Raw genomic sequence first — 27,835 nt, forward strand, 5'->3', positions numbered from 1 at the left:
GGTGGGTTCTTTCTAGCATATAGTTAGAATCTTCTTTCCTGTAATTTGAAGTCCCATAATCTTTACCTGGCATGGCCAGTGTTCAAGCCTTCTGTTAGCAGTAGTTCAAGAATATCTGGGGTCCCAGTTTTGGGAATAAATGGTACAAAGTACCCAGAAATCAACTTTCTATCTCTGTATTTATTTATTTATTTATTTATTTATTTATTTATTTATTTATTTATTTATTTATTTATTTATTTATTTATTTATTTATTTATTAGATTTCTATCCCGCCCCCCTAGACAAAGTCTACTCAGGGCAGGAGAGAAATATTGTACAGTGAAACTCCCTACACAAAGGCCTCCTTAAATCTACAAGGAATCATTTGGGCAAGGCAGTTTGCTTGCTGTTTAGTGGTGATAAAAAACAGACCCAAATTTAGTAGAGAACTTTTCCCACATGCTGCCTTGCAGTATGTACAATTAGTGCACTATGCAGAAACTCATATACCATCGGAAGTTTAAGCATTTGGAAGGCAGCATGGAAAAGATCCTTTTTTTAAAAAATTACAACATCCAAATTTTCCAGCCAGCACAGTCAGTGATCCATTTTCAACCTCTGGACCATATTGCACCACCTCCTTCATCTCTGATGGCAGCTTGTTCACTTCTGAGCACAATTTAAAGTGTTGGTATTAACCTTCGAAACCGTAAGCATTTTGGGACCAAGGTACTTAAAGGGCCATCCACACCCACATGAACCCGCCTGAGCATTAAGAGCAGCTTTCTAGGTCCTATTCATATATATGTCCTTTAGCCCAACTGACTGCATTTCTAAAATCATGGATTTAAAGAGAGAGCACCAATATAGATATCGGTTAGTGGATTTTTTAAAATGTGAAGGCTTCTGATGGTTTTGCATTTCCTATGTGTAACTGACGACACAGAGAAAATGGTTTTTAAAAATTTCCATAATCACATAAGAAATAGTAACTCTTCAAGCTTGACCTCAGTCAGCTCTAGAACTGTGTTTTATCCAAGACACATACGCAGCAGCTTTTTATTTAAAAAAAAAAAACTTCCTTTTCCAAACTAGTCAGTCAGAATGCATGCAAAAATTATTTTAGGACGGTATATGCAGGCTTTAGTTCATGCTAATACAGCAAATGTATAATTAGTACAAAATGAAATGGCCAGCAGAGATTCCCCATGAAGACTAATGGCTGGGAAAAGAAAGCAATATCCACCATTTGTGTTATTTAAGATCCATGTGGGGAAAAAATGAAGAAGAAAAGCACTGCGTGGTCAGACAGCAAAGTGCTCAGTACACACGTGAGTCATGCTGATAGCATTTTCTGAAAAATAACACGTGATTAAGTGAATCAGGTGCTCTCTATTATTCTTTCCCTAAGAGTCTTTTGGCACCTTTTGAAAAGAATAGCCTATGAGCAATCAAAAATTAGCAGTTTCACCAGTTTTCAGTATATTGCTCTTCACAGAGTAACAGCGTCAGCGAAATGTTATTGCAAGACCCTTGGCGTTCAATATTTGACCTCCTTTTATAGTACATAGTAAAACGTTCATGCTGCTGCTTTTGTCCTGTATTTTGGACTTTTCTTCTGAAATTCACAAGGACGGATAAAACTATACAGTCTGTTCCTGTGTGACTAACAAACTAACAATGCTTTCTTTTATGTCAAAGAATTGCCTTCCTTCTTATAAATCATTGTGAAAAGGCCAGGCACGACAAGTTTCAGTTGTAAAGAAGGTGCTCTCTTGGTAGCTTTGTCGAAAGACAATACGAGTCTGACAAGAGTGGGTAATGTGTGTGCTGTCAGCAGGTCAAACGACATTCAAGTAAGTGTCCTGTGTATCCTGAGCACAGTTCTTCAGAGGGGAATAATGCTCTGTAATGGATTGGGTGGCACTCAAGGGGCTGGGCAGAACTATTGCCATCCCAAGGCAAGAATATAAAACTGTACTTCCATGGTATTTATTTTGGTAAAATAAGTAGATGTGTAAATTACAAGATGATGATGATGATACATATTATATCAAAATTTAATTGATACCTTGGTTTTTGATTAAACCTTGTATTTGTTTATAATACCAACTGTGTCTTGTATTTTTGAATAATAATATGATAGCTGAGATCCTGTTGCTAAGCTCCATGGGTACAACAAGAATGATGTCATCAGCAACTACAGATTGCCACTGATGTCCATGGACCAAAGCTCATTTCAGGGCACAGATGGATTGTACACAAGGCAATTACATTGAGTGCACCCCAAAATCACCAAAGGAAGCCTTCAGTTGGCAGCTATTTGCCACTGCTGCTGATACCATGCCTGTTGCACACATGGGATACTAGCCATTGTTTATTTCAGTTGTGAGAATATTATCACAAGCCACCTTGCACTGGTGACTTGTATGGTCTGAACCATGCCAATTTCAAACGGTCTCTGATGCCCCAAGATGCCCATTATTTTTTAAAAACACAAGGACAGGAGCAAAGCAGGTAGCTTGAAACCATGAGTATACATGATACCACATGAAGTCTGACATTCTTAATACTTGATTCTCACATTTCACATACAGATCATTTTATGATACATATGTGATCATTTTAGTCATATATTTGGGTATACTATTATACTTATTTTCCTTTTTTTCACAGGCTTTTTCCTGCTCACAAATCCTTAAAGCTTAAACATGACACTCAACAGTGGTTTAAACAAACACAGAGGCAACATATACTTTTGGCAGCAGACATTTAGCTGCAAGCCAGCTTTCTGTATAATGGCTGTTGATAAGTCTTTGATCTCCATGGTTTCAGATACAACAGAACAACACAACCTCTTCTTTGGAAACCAGAGTCTTCATTGCTACGGATGTGAAGAACCAGAAAGACACTACTGGGTAAAAACAAAATCGGCAATTAAGGTATACCTTTATAATGCCCAAATAAAATGCAGCAAAACTATGTGAGCCATTGAGTTGATCTGCACTCTTCATCAGGATGTGAAGTGCAGAGAATTAGACAATCTCGAAAGAAACAGAAAATTGCAAAAATGGGAGCCAGCATCCTATTGAGTTTCAGCATAGTGGAAGGTCCCACCTGTGTAACATTGCACAACTGCATCACTTGTGCAAAGATTATGGTAATTGCTATGAAGAAATTATCTTGTGTTTGTGCAAAAACAGTGCTTGATTCAAAAAGCATGAGCCCACATTACAGTCAACCCTCGACTTACAAACGGCTTTAGTTACAAACATTTCGACTTACAAACCACTCTGAAAGAAATATATTGACTCGACTTGCACACTTAGATTCGAGTTACAAACAGAAAAAAACACACGGGGCAAATCAAAAAGGGGGGGAAAAAGTGAGAGAGGCATTCTGGCTTGCAAAGCCTGGGTCAATTAACAGAACATGCTTTAAAACATGCTTTAAAATTGGCTTCGTTGAAAAAAAAAGATTTCAAAAGTGCTTTTAAAACTGTTCCCTGCCTCCCCCCTCCTTTCCTGAACTTTTCTTGACCTAAGAAAAAAACAAAAAATATATCCCCCTCTAGTGGCAGAAAGCGGAATAGCAGCTTCCCATTAGTTTCTATGGACGGAAACAAGCAGATACGGATTAAATGGTTTTCAATGCATTCCTATGGGAAATGCAGATTCGACCTACGAACTTTTCGACTTACAAACTGCCTTCCAATACGGATTAAGTTTGTAAGTCGAGACCCCACTGTACAAAGGTGGCAAGACTTTCTGCTCAGCTGGAGCACAATAGGACACTGGTCATGGCCAGAGAGTTGTATTGGAAAACAGAAGCTTGTCCCACAACTGTGTAAACTTCCTTACTTATTGCCAGGAGGTTTGTGTTTCAACAGTGGTTTTGTGAGTGGCCCGTGTTAATACCATAGTTGTCATTAGGGCTGAGTGTCTTATATTTTAATGTAACAGAGCCTCTAAAACATGAATGATTCCTATCAGTGAAAGAGGGCACACCAAAGTTTCATGTTCTGTCATGTTTCCTTCTTTTGTTTTAACCTTTCTTTCACCCTTTGCCAGAATTCAGCAAGGATTTTCCCCCCTTCCATTCACTTTGCCAGGTCGGCTGTCATCAGCCAATCAGTATGTCCAGGAGTGGGTGGGTGTAAGAATTTTGAATTTGTAAAAGGGCCTGGATAGGTTGGAAACTGCTGAGGAGTGATTTTAATCTTTGCCTCACAGTACTTTTTTGTGGAGGGGATTACTGTGCCTAGTGAGCTCCATCCTGGTGCTCTCCATTTTGGATTTTGCAGATTTGACTGCCTCTGTCCACTGGAGTCAAAGCAGAAGACATCAGCTGACTGGGGGTGTGGGGAGAGAGAAATCTCTCCATCTTCTAATAGTTTGGGTTATGGGGGGGGAGTATTGATTTTATTTTTTGCCTTTATTTGCTTCCTTGCTTTGTTTTTTTTGGGGGGGGGAGTAGCTGTGTGTTTTTATTTTGCCCCCCAGTAAGTTTGTGTGTTGGGGATGTGCCCTTTTTTCTGTTTTATTGATTTTGAAAAATTATTTCCTTATTTTACTGTGTGTTTATTCTGTTAAATATGTATATTTCGGTTTTTGTGGGCAGGGGCTGTTTTGTGTTGTTGTTCGGTTTGCTGTGTGCCAGGCAGGCTGTCTGCTTCCTTGCTTTTTCTCTGTTGTGATGTCCAGACCCAGAAGGTTTCTATCGTGTTGGATAGGTGCCACTGAACTCATAGTGTTGTTTTCTGTTTCTGATTTTTCATTGCTTTATTGCTTTTTGACTTGGTTGGTAGGTGAGTGACTTTTTTTTTTGTATAGACCTGGTGATTTTTTCTTTCTCATATCCTGTTGCTTGCTATTGAAGTAGGTCGGGTTTCTGTTGCCTTGCCTCCCCGATTATTTGGAGCAGTTTTTAAAGGTTCTGTGGGGCTTTTGAGTGCTAGAAATTTTATTTCATGAATGGGAAACCCCAAACCAAAGAAACCAGGAGAAGCTTTCTCTTTCATTAAAAATAAAAGGACCAGTGCATGAAAAATCTGAAAATGAAAGTAAGCGTTGAAAAAGCTCAAAATGAAACAAATACAAGTGGGTGTGATTTTTTTGGGGGGGGGGGTTGCTTTTGTTTTTGCTGTGCATCCAAAAAAGGAACATTTTCCAATCTATGACAAAGATTTTTAGCATGGTACTTTAAAACAGACATATGAACACATATGATCATATGTTGTTCAGCTGTTCTGAAACACCCCTGCATAAATGGAAACATGCACAGGGATCCCCCAAATTCATCCAAGCAAGCCTTAAATGTCTAGGAAAGCTCTACATGCCATCTCACATGGTCTTATGGCCAGTTGAGAGGAGTATTGCTGGGTTGAGCTGTAAGAGCCTCCTGCTGTGTCAGGTTAATGGGGACAGGAAGGACCTTCTCCATGGAACCAGAATAGAGGCCTTGACTGTTGGAATTTTTCAGAGTCCTTTAAAATGCTGGTAGAGATGTTCCACCCAAGAATTCTCTTAAGTTCACTTCAGACTGTGGTGTTCGCCCTTGTGGCCCCTGCTTGTCTTTCCCTCACAAAGGCTCACGTCACGTTTTCATCTTGCTGCCACCAGTGGATTGCCTCAATCCACAATATAAATGACATTTGTCTGAACACTTGACTTGTGAACAGAAACAGAACTTATTTATTGAAGCGAAGCAGACTGAAAAATAACAGTTCTTCAGATACACATTATACCTAAGCAATTCATCAACAGTTCTCTCAGTACATACTTCTTTTCTCTTGCTATATCATTACCATCTTCTCTACCTATTTTCTTAACCAGCTTTATCTCTCTGAGTATCTGTTCCCTCTCTCTCTGACTAACTAGCCTTTATCTGACTCCTCCTTCTCCTGCCAAACCTCATGTAGCTGCTGACTCCGCCTCTTCAGTCTTCCCATAGGTTCATGCAAATCAGCTCATGAATATGAATGGCATGAGTGACATGGGTGATCATCACATTGACTTTGCATAGGTTGAAATTGTCTTCCTATATCTATAGAGTATAGAAACACAACCAATGTGAAATAAATTCAAAAATATTATATTTCAGTTGAATATACAGTATAGGACAATCATAGATATATGGGAGTTTTTTTTGTGCATCTCCATGTAAATGTTCAACCAAAATACTCAACCAAACGTTTAAAAGCCCTGTTTTGTACTTCAAAAACACCAATTACTGAATATAGAGACATATTTTCTCATAAGAACCATACAGAGAGGTTGCCTAGAAAGGCAAGAAAAATACAATGTGTCTCAGAAAATGTACTATGTGCATTCATTGAATTTATGTTATTTTCCAGTACCAGAAATTACATCTCTTCCTATTTATGGCTCTTGTTGTCCTGAGCAATGTGAAAAGAATTTCATTATCAGAAACTAGATGCAATGTGAGATGCAATAAACCAGTAAAAACATTAAATGTAGAAACAGATCATGATCTTATTGTGCAGGGCAGAAAATGGAATGCTGATTTTTAGATGGAACCTCTGAAGAACTGTGGGAAGTCTTGGAAGTTGAATTTCTTATACGGCTGACTAATGACAGGTTGCTGTCTGAGGTAAAGAACAAGGGGGCATCTTTGCAATACATTTTCTGTCCTTGGCAATTCACTGCAGTGTTAGTGTGTATGAAGCCTTTTACAAATGTTTTTAGGAAGTTGTGCATAAAATATTCTGCTTATATATTTGTAGATGCAAAAGTACTGTAGAGAAACCATACAGTTTTTATTTCTCTCAAGTAATAAAAATAAATCCTTGTAAGCAGAAAAACACACTTCACCTCTTCATGAAGTAAGAAAGGGTGCTCAACAGTTTAGGCCCCTTTATTATAGGCTTTCAAAAGAGACTTAGAAACTTATTATAGCCGAGAAAAGTGCAGCTCTGATGTCTATCAAAGCAAAACAGCATTCTATAAGGCAATTTTAAAAACTGAGGCAGCCTGAACAAAATGTATACGTTTTAAAAGAGGGCTTCAGACCAGCACTAAATTGGGCACAGTTGTAGCAGTCAACTCTTGCTGTGCGCCTAATCTAGAAAAGTTTGGACAAAGAGTTTTCAAGTTATGATGATTAAAAGTAAAACTGTTTCCCTTGTTCAGCTACCCCTGATTTAAAATAACTTGCATAAATTGAAAGGACCAATCTTGCTTCTCTTGAAAGCAAATTCTTGGCATCACCTGCTTTATTTGGAGAGAATCTAGGCTGTAGGGGGTGTAATACTGGTCTTAAAAAAAAAAAAAAAAAAAAAAAGGACTTCCAAGTGTGAGAAACAGTAATACAGTATAGACTTTTTTTAACAATGAGCATGCATGCTAAAGCTTGTCAGGAACAGTTTTAGGAATGGATATATTGTTGCTAAGATCTGCAGGTCAACTAAAGTTCACAGCCATTATGAAATGGAGTCTAAAAATGGCTTTACCTTACGTAGAGTAATGAAGTGTCAGGGTTCCAGAAAGGGGGACATTTTGTCATATATCTTCTGGGAATTTTGCGAAGCATATTCAAAGTATTTTCTCATATGTTAAAAAATCCAAAAGAGGATCAGGATTTTTCAAACAAAACAGCACCTTAATATGAGGTTTTCAAAGGGAAAATCAGCTCCAGTCCTGGACAGTCTGAATGTTTGACCCTGTCAGTAAGGACCAACTTATCTGACTCTCAGGAGGAGAACTTTTGAAACCCCTTCATGGCCAAACAGGCTTCTTGGCATTCGTGCTTGCAAGGAGATTCTGTGTATGGTTGTAAAAATACTTCACCTTATAGGGAATTACCTGAGGTATTTAACACATGATAAGCTGTGAGCAAAGCATTTGCAAAGCTACGAAGGCACAGCTCTTCTCTAAAGACTGAAATTTGGTTGTGAATCTTTCTGCATGGTTATCAGCTTACTGAAAACTTGATGCAAGCACACTTTAAAATGGTCTTTCATACATGCACATTAACAGCATGAGAGAAACTTAAATGCTATTCAAACCATGTGTGTGAAAACCATGTTAATCAGTTCTGGGCCAAAACTGGCATAGGGATGTTGGCTTGTTCAGGAAGTTCTGCACAGCTCTTGCAAACCAACAGCTGTGGATTATTTTATTGAGTCAATCCTGTCAGAGTATAAAATTTACAGGCCTGAGCAGAACAAATGTCCTAATGAGCAGCCATGATGTTCAGGTGTGTCAAAATGCTGAGTCACTGTGACTCAGGAGGGCTGGCTCAAAGATGATGCAACATTGTGCTGATTGGACACGGCCAGAGGCATAACTGTATATATGTGGACTGTACAGAGAAGATGTATTCCTGCTCTTCGGATGAATTCATGGTGTCGTGCTGTCGCTCTGTATATCTGTAAATATCCTGTAAATATACGTCTGGTGGTGGAAGAAGCTGATCATGTCTGTGTGAGTCATTTTGCCACAAGGACCTTGAAGTTACTCTGCTGAAACTTTTTCGCGTGTTCACGCACTAACAAATCCATCTCATGTTAGGTCTTCTTACTGCTCCCCCATTTTTCTCAGTAATATTGTCTTTTCTAGTCAGTTCTGTATTCTCATTATATGTGCAAGGCAGGATAGCCTCAGTTTATTCATTTTTGCCCTAGTGAGAGTTCAGGTTTGACTTGATTGAGCACCCACTTAACTTGCGTTTTCAACTATCTATGGTATCTGCAAGGCCCTCCTCCAATACTGCATTTCAAATGAGTTGATTCTCCCCTATCTTTCTTCGCTATCTTTTTTTCACCTAATATGGATGATTTTGACCTTGATTTCCAGTGACAAGCTCTGCTAATTCCCAGCCCCTCCCTTTATTAATTTCACAAGATGGGAGGACATATTTTGGAAAACATGCAAACAACATGTTTGTAGAGCAAAGGTTTTGAAATTAGAAGATAGCTTTCTGGGCTGCATTCTATGAAGCAGGCATGGCAACATTAGTTTACCACAACATTAGTTTGTACTCAGAGGCACGAAGTAATCAAAATGCCTAGGAGAAATATATCTTTCAGATTAACTGTGTGCATTCAAGTACATGACTCTGCAGCTGAAAGGTACTGGATTGTTTATCCCCAAAGACTTTACATGAATTTGGAATGATTTCTACCTCATACAATCTGGTGCATAGCACTCCCAGCCAATATGTATTGGGAAAGAATGTTCCCTCGGGGTTGGCATTCTTTCATGCTCAACAATGGTGCACAGTGTAGCCAGAATTTGAGAAGACTACTTCCTTGTAAAGGAAAGGTATGGATACATTGCAAAACCTCATTTTAAATCACATTCAGGGCTCTTTGCAAAATGATGCTTCTTGGGAATACAGTATACTTGAACCTTTAGGAAAGTTGGGAAATTGTTCAAATTAGGGTATCTGGTAGGCTTTGTTTTTTGCATTGAAAAATGTATGCTAAATTCAGTTCCGTATTTCCTGATTTGTTGTTCTATATCAAGATGAATGGAGCAACAAATATTGTAAATTATTCTCTCAGCCTCCTCCTTAATACTACAACTTATGAATCATCACTTTGTGTTTGAAACATTGGCATCCAGACTCAAAACTGAGAGCAGCAGCAAAGATCATGCTCTGCTGACAACATGCTTCAGCAAAGAAAAAGAAGGTTCCTAATGCAGATGAGAAGAAAGAAGACCACCATCCTCTGAATCTGCAAAATCCAAGATCTGAAAATCCAAGTGATACATACCTATAGAACTTGTTGAAGAATAACTCTGACAATTGTTTTTTGTTTGGGTGAGAAGTGGTTAAATGATGGGAGGGGGGAAGAGCCAGGTCCTGGGATTTCCCCCTGCTTGGTGAATGATAGTGAGTGCAAGAAGGTATCCTGTAGGCCAGTGGTCCCCAACCTTGGGCCTCCAGATGTTCTTGGACTTCAACTCCCAGAAATCCTGGCCAGCAGAAGTGGTAGTGAAGGCTTCTGGGAGTTGTAGTCCAAGAACATCCGGAGGACCAAGGTTGGGGACCACTGCTCTAGGCTATCTAGACTGTTGACATTGATGTCAGTCAACATACAGGCTGACTTTTGTTATGTAATCCGTGGGATCCTTTTTCCTGCTGCCCACATGGGCACAATATTGTACAGCAATATTGGGCAATTTTCTGGCATTTTGAATTGTAGACAGAGAAGCACAATATCCCGTACAGTGGTACCTCGCTAGACGATGACCCCGCTGTATGATGAATCTGCAGGACGGTGACTTTTTTGCAATCGCTATAGCGATTGCAAAACTATGTTTCCTATGGGGGATTTTCACTTGACGTCGATTAAGTCCGTGTTTTGCGAACCATTTGTTCACAAGATGACGATGTTTTCTGGCTCTGCAAAATGGCTGCCCTGTGTTTTCAGGACCCATGCTTCGCAGGGCAGCCATTTTAACAGCTGATCGGCACTCCGAAATGGCTTCCCCTATGGACGATCTTCGACGAGATAATTTCCCTATTGGAATGCATTAAATGGGTTTCAATGCATTCCAATGGGGAAACTGTTTTTGCTGGATGATGTTTTCGCTTAACATCGATTTCAGGGGAACGGATTATCGTTGTGGTGTGTGGCACCACTGTATTCACAAACTGGATTTATTCTGGGCTCCCCAAATGGGTTTAGTACTTTGGACAGCTCCCTCTCTCTGAAACACACACACACACACACACACACACACACACACACACACACACACACACACACACACACACACACACACACACACACACACACACACACACACGAGATGCAGTAACAATGTGTTACTGCCTGTATGTTGGAATGAAAGACAAGTTCAAAGACTTTTCAACTTAACCTCATAGACCAACCGGAAATCTGAGCAACTCTTGTGTATGCTTAAATCTCCGCTTGCATGTGTAAATCCTTGATCTGAGCAACACAGAGCCGATATTTTATGAACTGAGGCTGGAGACTGACAATCAGCTGGTCTACTCTCTGCCTCCCAGCTGACAGTAGCACATCCACAGCGTGTGATTGCTCATCTCTGTCATACTGGAAATCACGTTTTGTCACTTTCTATTGCAAGATGTTGAAAAGATTTCTTAACCAAAATAATTAAGAAGCAAAAACTATGCATGCAAACAACTGCAATAATTCCTTTGATTTCCTACTCTCTTAAAAATAATCCAGCTCTATTACAGATGGACAAATCTCTCCATTTCACTTTTCCTCATATTCAGATTTTAGAGATGCTGGTAAACTAAGGTCCCAGACTTACATGAGTGTAGCTTGTTGCTGCCAAGAAGGATTCCCCAGGTTTGGGATGTCCGGGCAGGCATAGTGGCAGTTTGGCAAGACAGGCTGGGGGTGACTGCCAGGGATCCCCCTCTCAGCTCCTGATTGGCCAGCAGGTAGTTGGGTTCCCTGGCCGGCCTTATATTGGTGGAGTCTGCTGGACTGGTTGACCAGGAAAGGGGAGTTTCCACTCAGTTCCACCTGTCCAGCTTTAAAACAGGAGGGCATAGCCACTCCCTGTCCAGTCTGCTGCTCACTGTCCCTTTTCCTCCCTCCCTCTTTTATGGTGGCAGAATATTGAGCTTATTTTATTGGTTGCAAGAGTGAAGGGTTGAGTGTATCACTACAATGCTCTTTTGCTGTATATTGATTTTGTCCCATCTTTGTTGGCAGTTCAGGGCATCCAGGTAGAAACCAGACAGTTTAAGGGTGAAGACAGGAGACAAATCCCCAGAATGGTAAATGAACCACCCAAAATTGGGAGATTGGAGCAGAGTCATAGTCTGGCCTAGCTTGGAGGCCTAGTGGCTCAATCCCTGCCCTCACATGCCCATCATGGAGTGGTGTATGCTTGGGTGGTCCCTAGAAAATGGCTACTTCTGGTGGAACATTCAGTGGCTGCTGAAGCAAACAGAGGTAAGCATGAGGGGGCATTTGGGCTTCCTGATGGACTGGATCCAATCCCCTAATGCTGGCCAGGGACTGCTGCTTTAACCAATAAAATTGTGACCTCTTCCCCTTCCCAAAGAATGGTGTGTATTGGATTCCTTTTGTGCAGTCTAGATAGCCCAGAGGCCCCACTCAGTAATAGGCCAGCAAACTCAGTTAAAAATAATAATAAACAAACCAGAAATGAAGTTTTCATTCATCCTTAGTAGGGCTGAGCAAATCTGTTATTTTCACTCTCTTCCACATGTGAGTTTTGTCGGTTTTGATAAATTCCAAGAAAGAACAAACTGAATGACAGAATTCTTACCTATCCATACAGGCCTGAAGAGCTGAATCCATTTGCTTATGTTACCAGCCGCTGGCAGATTGTGTCTACAAAATTAGGGTTCTTGGTACACCAATTAAATCTCACAAATAATCAGGTATTTATAGTGACAAGGAACATCAATCCATCGCGAACTCTCATTTAGTATAACACAGTCCTCATTATTGTCATTGTTAGGCTCTCCTCCTGCCCAGTTTGTGTAACCTACAGTTTCTCCATTTGAATATACAAATTTGCCCTCTGTCTGTCTATCGTTGATATCAAGGAAAGCATGCTCTGATTTCCTCTTCATAACCTCTGTCAGAGCTGTGTTCTCAGCTACATTCCTTGGGGTGGCAAGGGCTGCCCCCGCGCTGGCACACAGAGTTTTTCCATTTGCGAATGTGTCATGTTTGCCAGTTGAAACAAAGGTTTTCTGCCCAACACTGATGGCTCCCTGCAACATCAGAACTAGAAACAGAGAGAAAGGCATATCCCTGTGAGAATCTGTAGGAACAGCTTGAAGTAAATATCATAATCTGTCTGCACAAACCATGTACATGACCCAAAGTTAAGCACTTCTCATGAATGACCACCACTCTGCAGAACTTGAAAAAGTTCCTTTTTTTTTTTTTTGGACTACAGATTTTGGAACCCTCCAGTCAGTGACCATGAAATTGTGATCACCATTACAGAAATATATATCAAATTTGTCCAAATACAAGTGCCACTGTTCTGATGGTCCCCTACTAAGAAGTCATCCAGCAGATATACAGTATAAAAACAAAAAAGAGAAGATGCTCTAGATACTGGTCATGGTTTGGAAAAATCTCGGCCCGAAAATGTCCTGAGGAATGCGCCTTTTACTTGTACATCCTGTAGCTAAAGAGCTGTTCTTTTGCCTTTATGCTGTGTATTCTGTGGTGTGTGCATGAATCCTGTGGCTGTCTGGGAACAGGGGCAATTTCCCTGACTTGTACCATTTCTTTAGGGACTGGGACCATTCCTCCAGAGTTGGTGGATTTCTGATCTGTGTGAGGAAGAGCCCATTCAAGATTTTGCATTCATTTAATACAGAGCTTGGAAGCAAGCAATTACAAATCACATAGGTAAAGGTAAAGGTTCCCCTTGACAATTTTTGTCCAGTCGTCCTCGGCTCTAGGAGGCGGTGCTCATCCCCGTTTCCAAGCCATAGAGCCAGCGTTTGTCGGAAGACAATCTTCTGTGGTCACATGGCCAGTGCGACTTAGACACGGAACGCTGTTACCTTCCCACCGAGATGGTCCCTATTTATCTACTTGCATTTGCATGCTTTCACGCTGTTAGGTTGGCGGGAGCTGGGACAAGCGACGGGTGCTCACTCCGTCACGAGGATTAGATCTTACAGCTGAAGATCTACAGACCTTACAGCACAGAGGTTTCTGTGGTTTAGCCCGCAGTGCCACCACGTCCCTCTAGTTAGTTGTAATTAGTTACCTTTTGTGTAACAAGGAACTAAGATACCTTTCTACAGCAATGTAATGAGTACTCAGGAACATTACTTTTTTGGCAAAAGCAATGTGTTCTCATTACTTCCCCAGATTATTTTTAAAGATATTTCTAAGGTATTGGACAGGATTTTTTCACGGTTCAATGCAATCTCTGATTAGACCTAAGCAAAGGAGAAGCACTGCTTTGATTTTTTTAAAAAGTATTCTCAAAGTGTAAATGGCTCTACAGGGAACCAGACAATATTCCCTAGCATTTTTCTGGTGTACTGGTCACTACAGTGCAACACATTAACGATATGAAATTTAATTAATTAATTAATTAATTAATTAATTAATTTAATTTAATTTAATTTAATTTAATTTAATTTAATTTAATTTAATTTATATCCCGCCTATCTGGTCAGGTCAGGACCACTCTAGGCAGCTAACAACATAAATAATACAATAAAATTGATATACAAAGCAATTATTAAATAGTAAGACATTACACAAGGTGGGAGGAACAATAAGAGAGGAAAAAGGTGTCAAGGGGCGTCAGGGATTATCTGATGGGAAGGCCTGCTGAAACAGCCATGTTTTTAATTGATTCTTAAAGATACCCAGCGAGGGGGCCACGCGAATCTCAGGAGGTAAGTTGTTCCAGAGGGGAGGAGCCACCGCCGAGAAGGCCCGGTTTCTTGTCTTTTCCTTCCGGGCCTCCCTCGGCGTTAGGCTCCTCAGCCTCACCTCCTGGCTCACACGAGTGACACGGGTAGATCTTGGTGGGAGTAGGCGTTCCGCCAAGTATTGAGGCCCTAAACCGTTTAGGGCTTTGTACGTGAGCATCATCACTTTGAAGTCGATACGGAAATGGATGGGCAGCCAGTGCAGTGCGGCCACAGTGGGTGAGATATGTTGGAATTTTTTCACTCCACCAAGTAGTCTGGCCGCCGCATTCTGCACCACCTGTAGTTTCCACAGCAGCCTCAAAGGTAGCCCCACGTAGAGCGCATTACAGTAGTACAATCTTGAGATTACGAGTGCATGCACCAAGGTGGTGAGTGCCCCAACATCAAGGTAGGCACATACTGTACCTTTTTGAGGTCCAGATAATAATAATGCCAGCTTTCCTCTTAGAACGTAATGAGTAACACAGCAAGTTTCCATTAAAAAGTAATGCTTCAAGCTTAAATCTAACATGCAACTCTGGAAGTGGCTTTCATGCTGCTAGTTGTCTAAGGGGTGTAGAATTGGAATGAATCAAAGAACAGTAGTTGGAAAAATTATCTTTTAAATACTACAGCTTTCAGTGATGATGCTGGCTAGAGACGTCTGGGAGCTGTGGTCCACAATGATTTTCCAAGCTTTGGCTAAGGACCTAATGTTGGAGAAACTGTCTCCGGAATATCCTTGTTAGCAACCTCTTTCCCCCATACTCTCCCTGTCTTCTTTTAGTGTCTCGGTCTTTGTCTCACACACACAAACTTGAGAAAGCACTTCAAAATAATGTTAAAAGCAAAGCAGTGGAATATTCTGTTTGATCTTACTCTTTTTGTTTTTGCTGAGATCAGCCTGAAGAGTTTGGATAGTATTTTCCAAAGCCGTAACTTTTCTTTGAATGGTGTCAACAGCTAAGAGGGAAAAAAACAGTGACAAAAGGAATACAAACATTTCATTTTGTTTAAACAGAGATTTATCATCTAGACTGATTTCAGTCCCTAGCACCAAGATGCTATAAATTAGTCTGTTACATTAATATTGATCTTTAGATGACTGTTACAGCCTTTTCTTCTCATGATAGAATTCAAGGCTATTTCTGTCGGCCCTCTGTAGTTCATCTGCTATCTCAGCACAACACCCAGCTTTGCTGAACTTCAGAAGAATTTCTGCATCTTTTGGCTTTTGTGGAATCCCTAATTCCATGTACAAATACAGAGTCGGAAACCCCTCAGCTTAAAAGAGATGGGAAATGTAGTTAAAGAAGGAGGAAGGAGGGACCACTTTATTCATGGGGTGGAGGTGGAGGAAGTAGCAGCTTGCTTCAATAAATGAGGGAAAGAATAGAATAAAGTTAAACTCAATTGCCTCCTGATGTTGTGGGTGCCCCATCACTGGAGGTTTTCAAGAAAAGATTGGATAGCCATCTGTCCGGGATGGTATGAGGTCTCCTGCCTTGGGCAGAGGGTTGGACGAGAAGACCTCCAAGGTTCTTTCCAACCTTATGGTGATTTTATGATTCTATGAATTATAGGAGCAATTGAGGAGTGACTTAAGCTGCTTAGGCTGGTTTGCAGCATTCCATTTCTTGAAGGGGCTTCCTTTATGCTTCTGCCATGTGAACGTACAGTAGAGGAGATGCCAACAGGGGGCAAATGATCTGTGGTGTACTTTCAGATTCTGTGGCTAAATATGTTCCACGTTTTGGCTAAGAACCTAATACATATGCCACAAGCCCAGTGGTGAGATGGGGAGGCATGATGGGGATGGGCAGATTCCTTCCTGCAGCCTAATATAGGCCAGATGACATTGGTGGAACAGTCATACTTTTAAGGTTATTTGGTTCCCAGTCAAATCTCCAAGTAGGTGTTTGGGGTGCAGACTCAGCATCTCCCTCCTCTGTCTAGGAAAGGAAGAGTGGGAGTGAAGGGTACTCAACTGGCACCCACAACTGCCAGCTAAAAGTCACTGGATTCCATCCTCCTTTTTCTTCTCCATTTGGGAAACGGGAGAAAGGAGGAAGTACTCTCAACCAAACTTCTGGACTCAGTTAGTGCCTGTAAATACCAGGAAGGCTACACAAGACTGGGCTTGGTGAGGGAGAGTCCATAGACTAGACTTTGACCCTCTACAGCAGAGGTAGGCATTGCGGCCTGCAGGCTGTGGACAGCTCCCCAATACCCAGTGTGATGTAGTGGGCAGAGTGACACACTAGGGCTGAGGAAACCTGAATTTGAATCCCTACTCAGCTGTGGAAACTCACTGGGGGCATGGAACTAATAAAATATTTCCTTGAATATCTCTCTTACCTTGAAAGCCCTATTATAGTCCATCCGACATTATACACACAGAACACAAAAGGCCACACAGAACCCACCAGGGAACTTCCATTTTTTTTACCCAAACAGTCCTGCTTCTCTTCCTGTAGGCTTCCTGGAGTGGTGGTTTTCACTTTAGGGGCCATGCTATCCCACCCCACCACCCTACAAGCCTTTTAACTTTGGAGTCCCAAAACATAAACTAGATGGGTATGGTTTCCTGCATGTTTTGCTTTTTAATGGTCATTTCCTGCCTTATACAAGTCAGAGGAGAAGAATTTAGTACACAAGCCAATTGACATTGCTCAGCCTTTCTCTACAAGGCCAATAAGTCCTGTGGGCTGGTTTAAAACATCATGTAATCCCATGATTAAATGAAATTGAAATCCTGTAATTACATGATTTGTTGATGACATTAAAACAGGATGGATTAGTTGACCACATAGCTTTTTAAGTGGAACTTTAGAAGAAGAAAGATTCGGATTTGCCAACCAAGTTTCAACAGCCACAATGGAGGGGCAGGATCTGATGCTCAAAGCTTTTCTATGCAACATGGTAAAAGTTAAGGTTTTTGATTAGATTTTTTTTTCAAGTCCACAAATAAATAGAATAAAGGACTCTATTTACACAAATAAATAGAGTAAAGGAGAGGTGTGTGTTCAATCCATTCTTTGCCTGCTGGTAGACTGTAGTACATGATTGTAGGTGTTATATAGTTAGATCCAAATGCAGAGCTTAGAAAAGTAACATTTTCCAACTTGCTACTCCCTCTGGCCATATTGGCTGTGGAACTCTGGGAGCTGTAGTTACCCAGAGTCCTTTGGGACTAATGCAGGCTGAACTTAGCCTGAATGAATTAGGTTCTTACCTGTGGTGTCTCCCTTTTGCCCCTTTTGGCCTGTAGGTCCTTGGATTCCATGTGGTCCTGGAGGCCCAGCTTTCCCAGGGGGACCCTGTTGGCCCCTCACTGCGACTCCTGGTGTTTGACCAAAATAAAAACTTATTGACTATATTCCTCCCCACAAAAAGCAGTCCTTCCTATGAAAAGCTCATCTTCTAGACTGAAGCACCATGTGTTCCACATCATGTATTCAACACATGGGTGTTGCTGTTTAGTCGTTTAGTCGTGTCCGACTCTTCGTGACCCCATGGACCAGAGCATGCCAGGCCCTCCTGTCTTCCACTGCTTCCCAGAGTTGGGTCAAATTCATGTTGTTTGCTTCGATGACACTGTCTAACCATCTCATCCTCTGTCGTCCCCTTCTCCTCCTGCCTTCACACTTTCCTAACATCAGCGTCTTTTTCAGGGACAACACATGGGTAGACATGTGCTTTTGTTGATATCATTGCAAACCATACCACTGTTAATTCCCTTCCTGTTATATAGTTATGCCAAGAACCACAATCATGCTACCTGGGTCCCCTTTCTCTCCTTTGGTACCATCTTTCCCATCTCTTCCAGGTAAACCATTGAGTCCTGGGGTGCTGCAGGCCACCACTGTGCAAGTGTTGGAGTCGAATCTGCTTGTTTCAGACACTGCTGCTAATGACAGTGATGTTCCCAGCAGAAGGGCTGCATAAAGTCGCAGAAGATGCATTGCTGATTCCTGAGACAGAGGACAAGTTAAGAAGAGATTGCTTGGAGCATATGCTTTACAAGATTGCTTATCATCACTTTGTTGTTGTCCATGACATAAAAGCCTCTTCTGAAGTGGAAAAAAAAGGATAATGAGGAAGTATCAGCAGGAAGAGTGTTTTAGCCTTATCCCCATCTGTCACTGTTTCCACACTGAAAGGGAAACTCTAGAGATGAAGGATTCCTCTACATGTAGTTTCTCCATGTGACTGTGAATCCTGAAAAATCGGGGTTCTTTCTTACATGGAGGCATTCCATGTGTGGTGGACATTCACCTTTTCAAACTGTCCTTCATGACAGATGTGGGGTGGAGCTAGAAGTCTCTCTCTCTCTCTACTCATTGTTTCAGGTCAATTTTTGAATGCCTGCATAGAGCTAAAACAAAAAACTAATGGGAAACAACTGTGTTTTGGTCACAAAACTACAGGCAGATCTACATTAAATGTTGCGAGGTCCATTTTGAGTGGTTATGACATCACTCAAATGGGCTGTGGTTTTGAGGTTACTACAAATTCTGTTAAAGATCTTTACTGTCTTTACAGATCTGAGAATCCTTTGGCTCAGAGACACGACAATGAAATAATTAGCAAATTAACTTAAACATATGCATCACTTCCAGAAAAAGGGGCAACATTTGGAGAAACAGGCTTCTGCAGTAAATCACTTGTTAGACGAGGAACCATGAATGTAAATCAAATGTGCATCCAAATGCATATCTGAATGCAGATCCCATGTAGCCAGCAGCATTACTTATGGTTAAGCATTTGAGCATTTCTTTCCATGCACAGTGTTGTAGAATAAATCAGATTTACCTCTGTATAGAGAGAGGTGGATTTACAGACATGTGCTACATATATGATAAGGCAATGGCCTACATACAGTTGCTACTTCTAATTAGAGTAGACTGATTGAATCAATTGCTAAATGATTAATTAGCATGTGTGCAAATCCCATTAACTCAGCATTATTCTACATGGGACCAGCAAGTGATTTCCATCATTGTGTTTCGATCAGTTTGCTCACTTTTGTACGCCATTTTACAGATTAAAAAAACACACATTAGAGATGGGCACAAATTAAGTTGTACAAAATACTCTAGGTGTAGAGTAGGTGCCACATATTCCCAACTCCCAGCCAACTGGCCCACTCACAATCCGTCACATACTGGATTATGAGTGGGCTAGCTGGCTGGGAGAGAGAAACACACAGCACCTGTGGTACCACACAGAGGACTTCATACAAAATGCACCACTTAATTTGTGCCCATCCCCCACACGTGCAAGACAAAAATGAGTTGTAGGGAGTAGCTTCTGGAAGGCTTCTGTGTAACCTGATGATGAAAAGACACAAAAATGCAAGATAAAAAGTATACTGTAACACATAAGTACTTTTTAGAAGCAGGGATATCTCAATGCTTTTAATTGTTGGCTCAGAATATTTAGTGCATTAAGCCATGAAACAAATGGAATCATTTATTGTATTGCTCACCTACAAGTGATGTTGTGACTGTACTATGTTGACGGATTCTGAACATCTGCTGCTCCAGCAGTGCAGTCCTCCCACTATTTCAGAGATATGTGTGACAGGTTCAGGCACTGCCCTCATGTGGAAGCGCTGTCCATGAGGATGAAACCAGAAATATGTATCTAGCTCTGCCCCTTCATTCATTGTGCTCACCCCTCTGCATGGGGGGGAGGAGATGAGGGAACAACTTCTGGAGAACAGCCTCCTTTGTCCATGGGAGCTCTCCTTGCGATATTTGAACCCTGGAAAAATGTGTGTCAAAAATACAAGGGAGAAAAGACTCTTGTCTAGAAATAGCCACCTTTCAGAAAGAGTGGGCAAAGAGGGTGCTAAAGAAGACAGGAGCTAGCACATGCCCCTTACTAACCTCCTCCTTGTGTATAGTGCATGTCCCTAAGGAGAACAACCAAATTGGGCTTATATTTCTTTGAAAAGTGTTATACAGGCAAACCTGTGTACTTAGTTGAGACTAGGGAGGTGTTTACTATGACCTCTCATGCCTACATGCAGATATCTCCAGCTGCATTGCTATGCAGATAGGAAAGTGTGGGTGCATTTCCATAAGCAACTTGCAGACTGCATAACAATGGAATTCTGGATGGTGCACTCCCTCCCACACACAATTAGGGTAGATTCATTGAATTAATGGGGCTTACATTACTGTTAGCTTATTATTTAATTGACCTAGTAATTGATTAAATTGTTCAGCCTTAGATTTAATTGCTTGTGTAATCTGAAACCCCACAGAAGCATTCAGTTATCCTTCATTCCGTTGTTCTAAGTACATGAAGACAGGCAGTTGGATAAAGAACCCTATTAAAATGAGGGTGATTAGAAAGCAAAATAATAGTTTTCATCCACCATTAATGTAAAGCAGAATTACTTACCAGTCCCAATCCCTTTCCTTTATCAACTGCAGGGATTCAATTGGTTTGAAGAAAGATGGAGACTGACCTAGAAAGGAGTATATTTCTGTTCTTTTTAGAGATTAACAGGAAAAATTGCATGAAAACACACACTGAGGTAAGTTTGTTTATCTTATCTCTGTTCTTGCACAAGGTTGGAGATTTCAGCACTGGTCTTTTTACTGCATCATTTGTGTGTACTCTTTTAGAACAACTTCTTTCCCAACTAATTTACTGGAAAATATGGACAACAGGCCACCACTTTTCCAGAATGGCTTCTTTGAGTACATAGATTTGTTGGCCTACGATAAATTATAGCCACACATGAATGTTCTGATTACTGTTGCTTAACATTCTGATGTGTAATTTTGGATCAACTTTCTTTTAATCTCTCAAGGTATGTGAAACTGAAACTTATTCTTGGGGAAACCATCTGTGTGCACGGTTGTTCAAACAATACGATTTCCAAAAAGAGCAAGGTTTAGATCCACATCTGATCTGTCAGTGCAGTTAAACAACATTCTTTAATGTCCTGAGAGGCCTCAAATTCTTTTCCAGAAGGTGAACAATAGTTTAAGAGTATTTAAAGTGGTTTAAGAGAGATGAGAAGTTCCAACAGCTGCGAGTACTTGGCTTGAGGCTATTGGTGACTGGTAGTGTTTCTGTAGTGGCTTATTTATTTACAAATGTATGCTGTATAGCAGAGATGAAAGCAACTCTGTAGATGGGCAGACTCATTAAACCTATATCCCTGGCACTTTCGGCTTAGAGCTACCATCTCAGTTCTCTTCTTACCTCTCAGTCTCAAACCATATTTTATTTTTCACTGCCCCAAAGAACTTATTTCTTTTCCTAAATAGCTCCCACTTTTCTAATAAAAAGTCAGTTTGACACTTTTCTTCAGCTGGAGATGTATGTGCTCTGAAGGATTTTCTTCCACAGTCCAAATCATCAGCTGAAACTGCGGAAGCTGGTCTGACTCCAATCTCATGAGGACAGTGAATCCACTCCAGATTTTAGTTTGGAATTTAGGAGTATCCAAGGTGCTGAAACCTGTCCCTCAACTAGGTTCTGAAGCTTGGATAGCTCTTTAAAAATTCAGACTAAACACTAAAGCAGATTCACCACACACATGAATCTGTCTCTTTCACTGCAATGCAGCTTTCCTCAGACTGGTGCCTTTCACATTTGCGTTGGACTAAACTTTTCAATATCCCAGCCAGCATGGACCAAGGTGGAGGGACACCAGGTTGGGGAAGTATACGTAGTGATTCCACCCATTTTGAGTCTGTGTGTATACATTTATGTTTGACTGCCTATATCAGGTTTGTATATAAACAGTGCCTGGGTTGTGGATGGTCCTGTGTGGAGTGCTCATGAGGTTGGCAGTTGAGTAGCTGATTGGTTGGCATGATTGGAATAATGTGGTCTGGGAGTCAGGTGACAGTTGAGGAGGACAGTTTACAGGAGAGAAATCCATAACCAGATTAGCAGGAGGGAGCTGATAAAGTCCACCCCTCCTTCCTGTATTATTTTAAATCACAAAGATTAAGGACGTTGACATGGGTAGTGTGGGCGGCATATAAATTAAATAAATAAATAAATACATAAATAAATTTACACGGAAAGTTTTATTTCTTGTGATTGACCCTTTGTGTCTCTACATACATTTCCACTGAATATGGAATTCCATTCAAAATGGGAAATAGTTGGCAAAAACTTTATAGGTATTCTCAAAATCTTTGAATATTGTATTCTCAAAGGCTTTAACGACCAGGATCTGATGGTTGTTGTAGGTTTTTCGGGCTGTTTGGCTATGTTCTGGAGGTTTTTCTTCCTGATGTTTTGCCAGTCTCTGGGGCCGGCATCTTCAGAGGACAGGAGTTAGAACTCTGTCTGTTCTAACACTTCTAAGGCCAATTAGGTGTACTTTCAGAGCCATTTTGACATGTTTTTTAAAATTTATTTATTTATTTATTTATTTATTTATTTATTTATTTATTTATTTATTTATTTATTTATTTATTTATTTATTTATTTATTTATTTATTTATTTATTTATTTATTTATTTATTTACTTATTCAATTTTTACCCCGCCCCTCTAGACAACGTCTACTCGGGGCAGCTTACATCAGTTAAAACAAGTTAAAAAAACATATAAAATGCATGTGTATATATCATTCTCTTACCAGTCCTAAGTGACAACGGAAGTATTGTTCTATTTCATCTTTTGGACTTTTGTATTTTCAAGGTTCAGTATTAGCATTGGTAGCTAGAGAGGACTGGTAAGTATTTTCCTTTATTTTTCTGGCAAGCTAGTCAATGGCTGTGGAATAGTGATAATAGTGACCAGACTGCCTCAGCATGGTGAGTAATGCAAAATATTTTGTGCTCTGTTCCTGGGTCTTCACCATGCAGTTTCTGTAATGTTGACTTTTTTGGACTAATGCCTCTTTCCAGAGTGACTGTGAAACACCATGATGGATGACAGGAGACACATCCCCAAATAGTTTAGCCTTACAGCTCCAACAAACTTCACCCAACTTGGCCAAAGGCCAGAGTTTGAGGATGTCAGAGATCAAAATATCTGTAGTGTCAAATGTTCCCCACTCCTGTGATACACCAATGTCCAGGATGAAGTCTATGTTAGACATTTAGATAAGATACAATCATATGGTTCCCTCTGGTTATTCTTACCAGCATTCGAAGGTGCTCTAGAAGTCTACACAGCAGTAGCCATAGCACCCACTTTGGATCTTGTTTTCTCTCAGGCCAAGAGCACATCTGTGAGCACTAGAAAAACCCTTTTGTGTACAGTGCAGCCTGACTGAAGAGCCCATTCTAGGGAAGTATATGCCAGCAAACTTTCCTTAGTTTCTCAGATAGGACAAGAAGTACAAGCCTAGTGCTACAGCATGTTGTTTCTTTTGAATGGGAAACCATGGGATATTTGGTTATGTCTGTGTTGTTTAGAAATCTATGGATGAACTCTAGATTTCCCATCTCCACTCTTTCCTAGATGGAACTAGGACTCACTGGCTATGTTGTTTTAAAGAGCACAATGGACACAATTGCATGTAGTTAACTTTTCTCTCTCCTGTCCCCTCCCATTGCTAGTCTTTTTGTATGCCAGTATTGGGCTAATTGGGCTAAGGGGGAGAGCAAAGGAGGGTAACTCACTGGATTTCTGTTGTGCAAACACTGACAGCTGTGTTGCAAAACCTCAGAAAAAACTACTATTTCCAATCTTTGCCTGACCAAGGACAGGACAAAAGTTGCCTCCTCGTCTCAAGTTTTGCCCTTGAAATCTGAGGCAAAGGGATGCTGTTGACCTAGCAACTTACTCAGGAAAGTCTATATGACATATTCAGCATTGTCTTCCAGTAAGAGGGAACAGCTGGGGAGAGGGTGTGACATTCTCCTCTATGAAGCACCTACTTTTTATGCCCTCACAAAGGTTCCAGTCTTTGTTCCCCTCACTGTCACCAATAGATTAGCTCTATCCACAATATAAAAGACGTTTGTCTAAATACTTGTCTGGTAAATGTAAACAGAACTTATTTATTGAAGTGTAGCAACGTTAATAATAATCACAGTTGTTCTTCAGTTGTTCATTGTACACAAGTAAATCATTCACAGGTCTCTCTATACATACTTTCTTCTTGCCATATAATTAATTACCACCTTCTCTATCTATTTATCTTAACCAGCTTAGCACTATTTCTATCTCTTCTGCCTCTGCCTCTGACTAACTCACTCTCACTCTCTCTCCTGTCTGGCTCTTGACTAACTCCTCCTCTCAGGCACTGCTTTTTAACCTCTCTCTCGGCTCCGCCTCTCAACAACATTAGCATACAACATGAATAATACATGACTTACACCTCACAAAGGGTGAACGCTACCAGGGGTCCCAGGAAGAACAGCTGGGAGGTTGTCATTGGTACCCTTCCCGCACCTGCTACCTATGACAATTGCCTCACTGTACTGAAGGGTAGGGCCAGGCCTGTTTGGGTTTACAAATTGACACAATCTCTCTAGCAATACTATTCTGACTTTAGTGCAATGCAGAAGGAAAAGTGTCTGCTTCCGGTTACCTCAGAATGTATTTATTTTCTCAAGAAAGTATTTTACTGGTGTTTGAATATAGGCAAATTAATTGTAAAAATATAACAGTTAAGTAGATGTTTGATCAGCTAAAAAATATTTAATCAGTTAAAAGTCATGGTTAAAATGGATACTGTTTCCTCTAAATTAATATTCACATACTATGAGCTTTTCTCCATTACAGGGGAAGTCATTCCACAATCCATTTTCAACCATCTCTACACAGTCCTCTCCACCTGCATCATTTGGTTCATTTTTTGACCAGTTTGTAAATCCAATTGTTTCTCCACCTGGATATCTAAACGTGCCTTCTGTTTGTATATCATTGATTCCAAGGATTATATTCACATTATGGGACTTCCTTATTTCTAGCAGAGCACGATTCTCATCAGCGTTCCTGGGAGAAGCGAGCACACCACCAGCTTGTACACATTTGGCTTCTGCAGTCTCATATGCGCCCCTCAGGCCACTGGTGTGGAATACTTTTTCACCAACTCTTATGCCATTAGGAAGACGTAGGACTAAAGTTAAAACAAAACAAAACACAGAAATACCATGAATTTATTTTACTTATTTTTCATCACATACTGGCTCCCACACAGTTAACTACAGGGCTTTGTGAAACCTGTACAGAATTGTGTCAATTATTTTTATTATCGTGTTGAAAAATCACAAATATCCTCCAACCAAGACCCACCAAGACCCACCTGCCTTGCTGACATTACACATGGCCCATTTGATTTGGACTAGATCTGTTGGCACTTTTATTAACTGTACTTTTAATGTTGTCAAGGGTTCAAGCAGGGTGTGTGCATGTGCGTACATGTGTCTTTTGGGTTTTTTTTTTTTTTGTAAAAATATGGAATTCAATAACCAGGACTCTTTGGCTTCAGTTTATATTCACCCTCAAATTTGCATGTACTTCCCTTAAGGATATGGCTAGCTGGGCCTTCCTGAAAGAGGCAAAATGAATTTTAAACTAGCTGTTAAGGAGAACATGCATTCCCTGCAAGCAACCTGTTTTCCCTCCAACAAAAAAAAATGTCTTTAAAGATGCAGAGATCTCCTCAGCAACAAAGCTTGCCAAAAGTGTCTGCATTTACTTTCCAATGGCCAGTTGAAAAGCAGAGCACACTACATTCAAGATGGGTTTGTGAGGTAAATTGTGAGCTTTGATGAATGGACTGCATTCACCACTTGAGATGGCACTTTTAAAATGTGGTAAGGATATCATTCAGGACCTGTCCTGATAGGTATATACAGTAGATCATTCTTGGTGAGGCTTGCTGTGAACCCAATTATGCTGTCTACACCCATTTCTACTTAGATCGATCCGTCCTGCCCTTTTAAAAGCTGTTCCAGCTCCTTTCTGGCACAGTGCTTCTGGGTTTTTCTTGGTAAAATTCACAGTGGTGCTAATTATCCAGGTTGTGTAGCCCTTATGGATGTTTAGTTTACATCAAATGGAGTAGTGTTCAGTGTTATCAGAGGTGACAACCCTGTGATGTAATAGGTGGGTTATGAGATTAAACGGGAGGATGGAGAAATCCTCTATTTTGTCTTCTTTAAAAAAATTACCTAACTGATGCAGTAAAATTCTGATACCATGCTAGGCCGATGCATTGCTGTTTTGATATCCCATTTATTTTATTTACCGAAAGAAAGAAAGAAAGAAAGAAGGAAGGAAGGAAGGAAGGAAGGAAGGAAGGAAGGAAGGAAGGAAGGAAGGAAGGAAGGAAGGAAGGAAGGAAGGAAGGAAGGAAGGAAGGAAGGAAGGAAGGAAGGAAAATCATCATGGTCCACATAATGATGGCTATGGGAAAGGGGGCTCATATTGGGGTGCTGCTGGACCCAGCCCTCACAACGAAGCATCAGATCTTGGCCATGACCAAGTCTGCCTTTTACCAGCTGAGATGAATTGCACACCTCTACCTCTATCTCGACAGAAAATCCCTCACAATGCTGGTCCATGTACTTGTTATCTCAAAAATAGCCTACACAGGATTGCCACTGAAATTTTATTTTCATTTCCCTGACTTCCCCTGACCAACATTTCTCAATTTCCCTGAACACCATTCAAATATAACCACAAGTTAAAAAAAAAATGAATAGTTCATGTCGCATTAATGCAAGTTGTAATAAAATGTCCCACTCTACAACTACACAAGTCTCAACTGCAAAAATATTTGTCAAAGTAAGAGATTTAATATCAGCTTCTTTCAACATTAACTGCAGCAACATCTGTTTTGCAATTGCATCAGAAATCACACTGAGATACAAACTTCAAGTAAACGCTGAATGCTAACAAATGACATAACATTTTTTGTTATTGTTTTAAAGGTACACTAAAAATTATATAAATGTTCTATCTAAAACAGCTTCTCTGAAGCCACATTATGAAACATATCATTTTAGATAAAAATTCCATTCTGGGAATTCCACTTGACAGACCCAAACCTACAGAAATGGAGAATTATGGATTTTATAGTCCAAAAAACCCAAGTCACAATAGAAGCAGACCAGAAATTAGCAAGGAGAAGTGCAGAGCAATTTTGAGCATATAGTCAGTTTTGCATCCCTAGTGATTCCCAACTTTGGTTCCACAGAGGTCCTTGGACTAAAACTCCAAGAAGCCTTCACCAAAAATCTGTGGTGGCTAGAATTTTTGGGTGTTGTAGTCAAAGAACATCTGGGGAACCAAGGTTAGGAACCACTGATCTAAACAATACAACCAGAAAGGATTTTGAGGGGAAACCTTCAAAGTTCCAAAGATTTATTTTGAAGCTTGGCATGAATGCTTGATGACAGCGCAGGCATGTCAATAATTAAATTCAGTCACCCATCTCAAAAGTAAGTTTTTAGCCAGACTTTAAAACTCCCAGACTTTGCTAAATCAAAGTATATGGTAAATATATT

At 40.5% G+C, this 27,835-nt stretch overlaps 2 protein-coding genes across 11 annotated transcripts in view; both read right to left on the reverse strand.

Annotated features, from left to right (window-relative positions):
* Positions 1–12,140: 12,140 nt before the first annotated feature.
* On the reverse strand, positions 12,141–22,197 carry MBL2 (mannose binding lectin 2). 4 transcript variants are annotated; one of them, XM_072995049.2, is made up of 6 exons: positions 20,797–20,912; positions 19,878–19,999; positions 18,164–18,356; positions 17,618–17,725; positions 15,262–15,345; positions 12,141–12,716 (listed from the first exon to the last, which is right to left on the reverse strand). In XM_072995049.2, exons 2-6 carry the CDS (start codon positions 19,917–19,919, stop codon positions 12,343–12,345), a joined length of 801 nt encoding a protein of 266 aa, XP_072851150.2. In that variant the 5' UTR covers positions 19,920–19,999; positions 20,797–20,912; the 3' UTR covers positions 12,141–12,342. The 4 variants fall into 4 exon arrangements, with proteins under 4 accessions (XP_072851150.2, XP_020657965.3, XP_072851152.2 ...); XM_020802306.3 differs by lacking the exon at positions 19,878–19,999 and having other exon boundaries at positions 20,797–22,197; XM_072995051.2 differs by lacking the exon at positions 19,878–19,999 and having other exon boundaries at positions 18,164–18,455; positions 20,797–20,905.
* Positions 22,198–23,051: 854 nt separating this feature from the next.
* LOC110083686 (pulmonary surfactant-associated protein D) overlaps positions 23,052–27,835 on the reverse strand; it is a 39,064-nt gene continuing 34,280 nt past the window's right edge. For all 7 annotated transcript variants that reach the window (XM_078391024.1, XM_078391023.1, XM_078391025.1 and 4 more), the window contains one exon: positions 23,052–25,440. In XM_078391024.1, the coding sequence (XP_078247150.1) occupies positions 25,067–25,440 (374 nt within the window). In that variant the 3' untranslated portion in view covers positions 23,052–25,066. The remainder of the gene's footprint in view (positions 25,441–27,835) is intronic.

Source organism: Pogona vitticeps, chromosome 3 (genome assembly GCF_051106095.1).
Source record: "Pogona vitticeps strain Pit_001003342236 chromosome 3, PviZW2.1, whole genome shotgun sequence".
NCBI lineage: Eukaryota > Metazoa > Chordata > Lepidosauria > Squamata > Agamidae > Pogona > Pogona vitticeps.

Excerpts from the sequence above, each read along its gene's own strand:
- MBL2 (XM_072995049.2), bottom strand. The coding sequence starts at position 19,919 with ATGTTCAGAATCCGTCAACATAGTACAGTCACAACATCACTT. Across the intron at positions 18,357-19,877 it reads GTACAGTCACAACATCACTT|GAATCAGCAATGCATCTTCT; the intron begins GTAGGTGAGCAA and ends CCTCTGTCTCAG. Across the intron at positions 15,346-17,617 it reads GCAAAAGGGAGACACCACAG|CTGTTGACACCATTCAAAGA; the intron begins GTAAGAACCTAA and ends TTTCCCTCTTAG.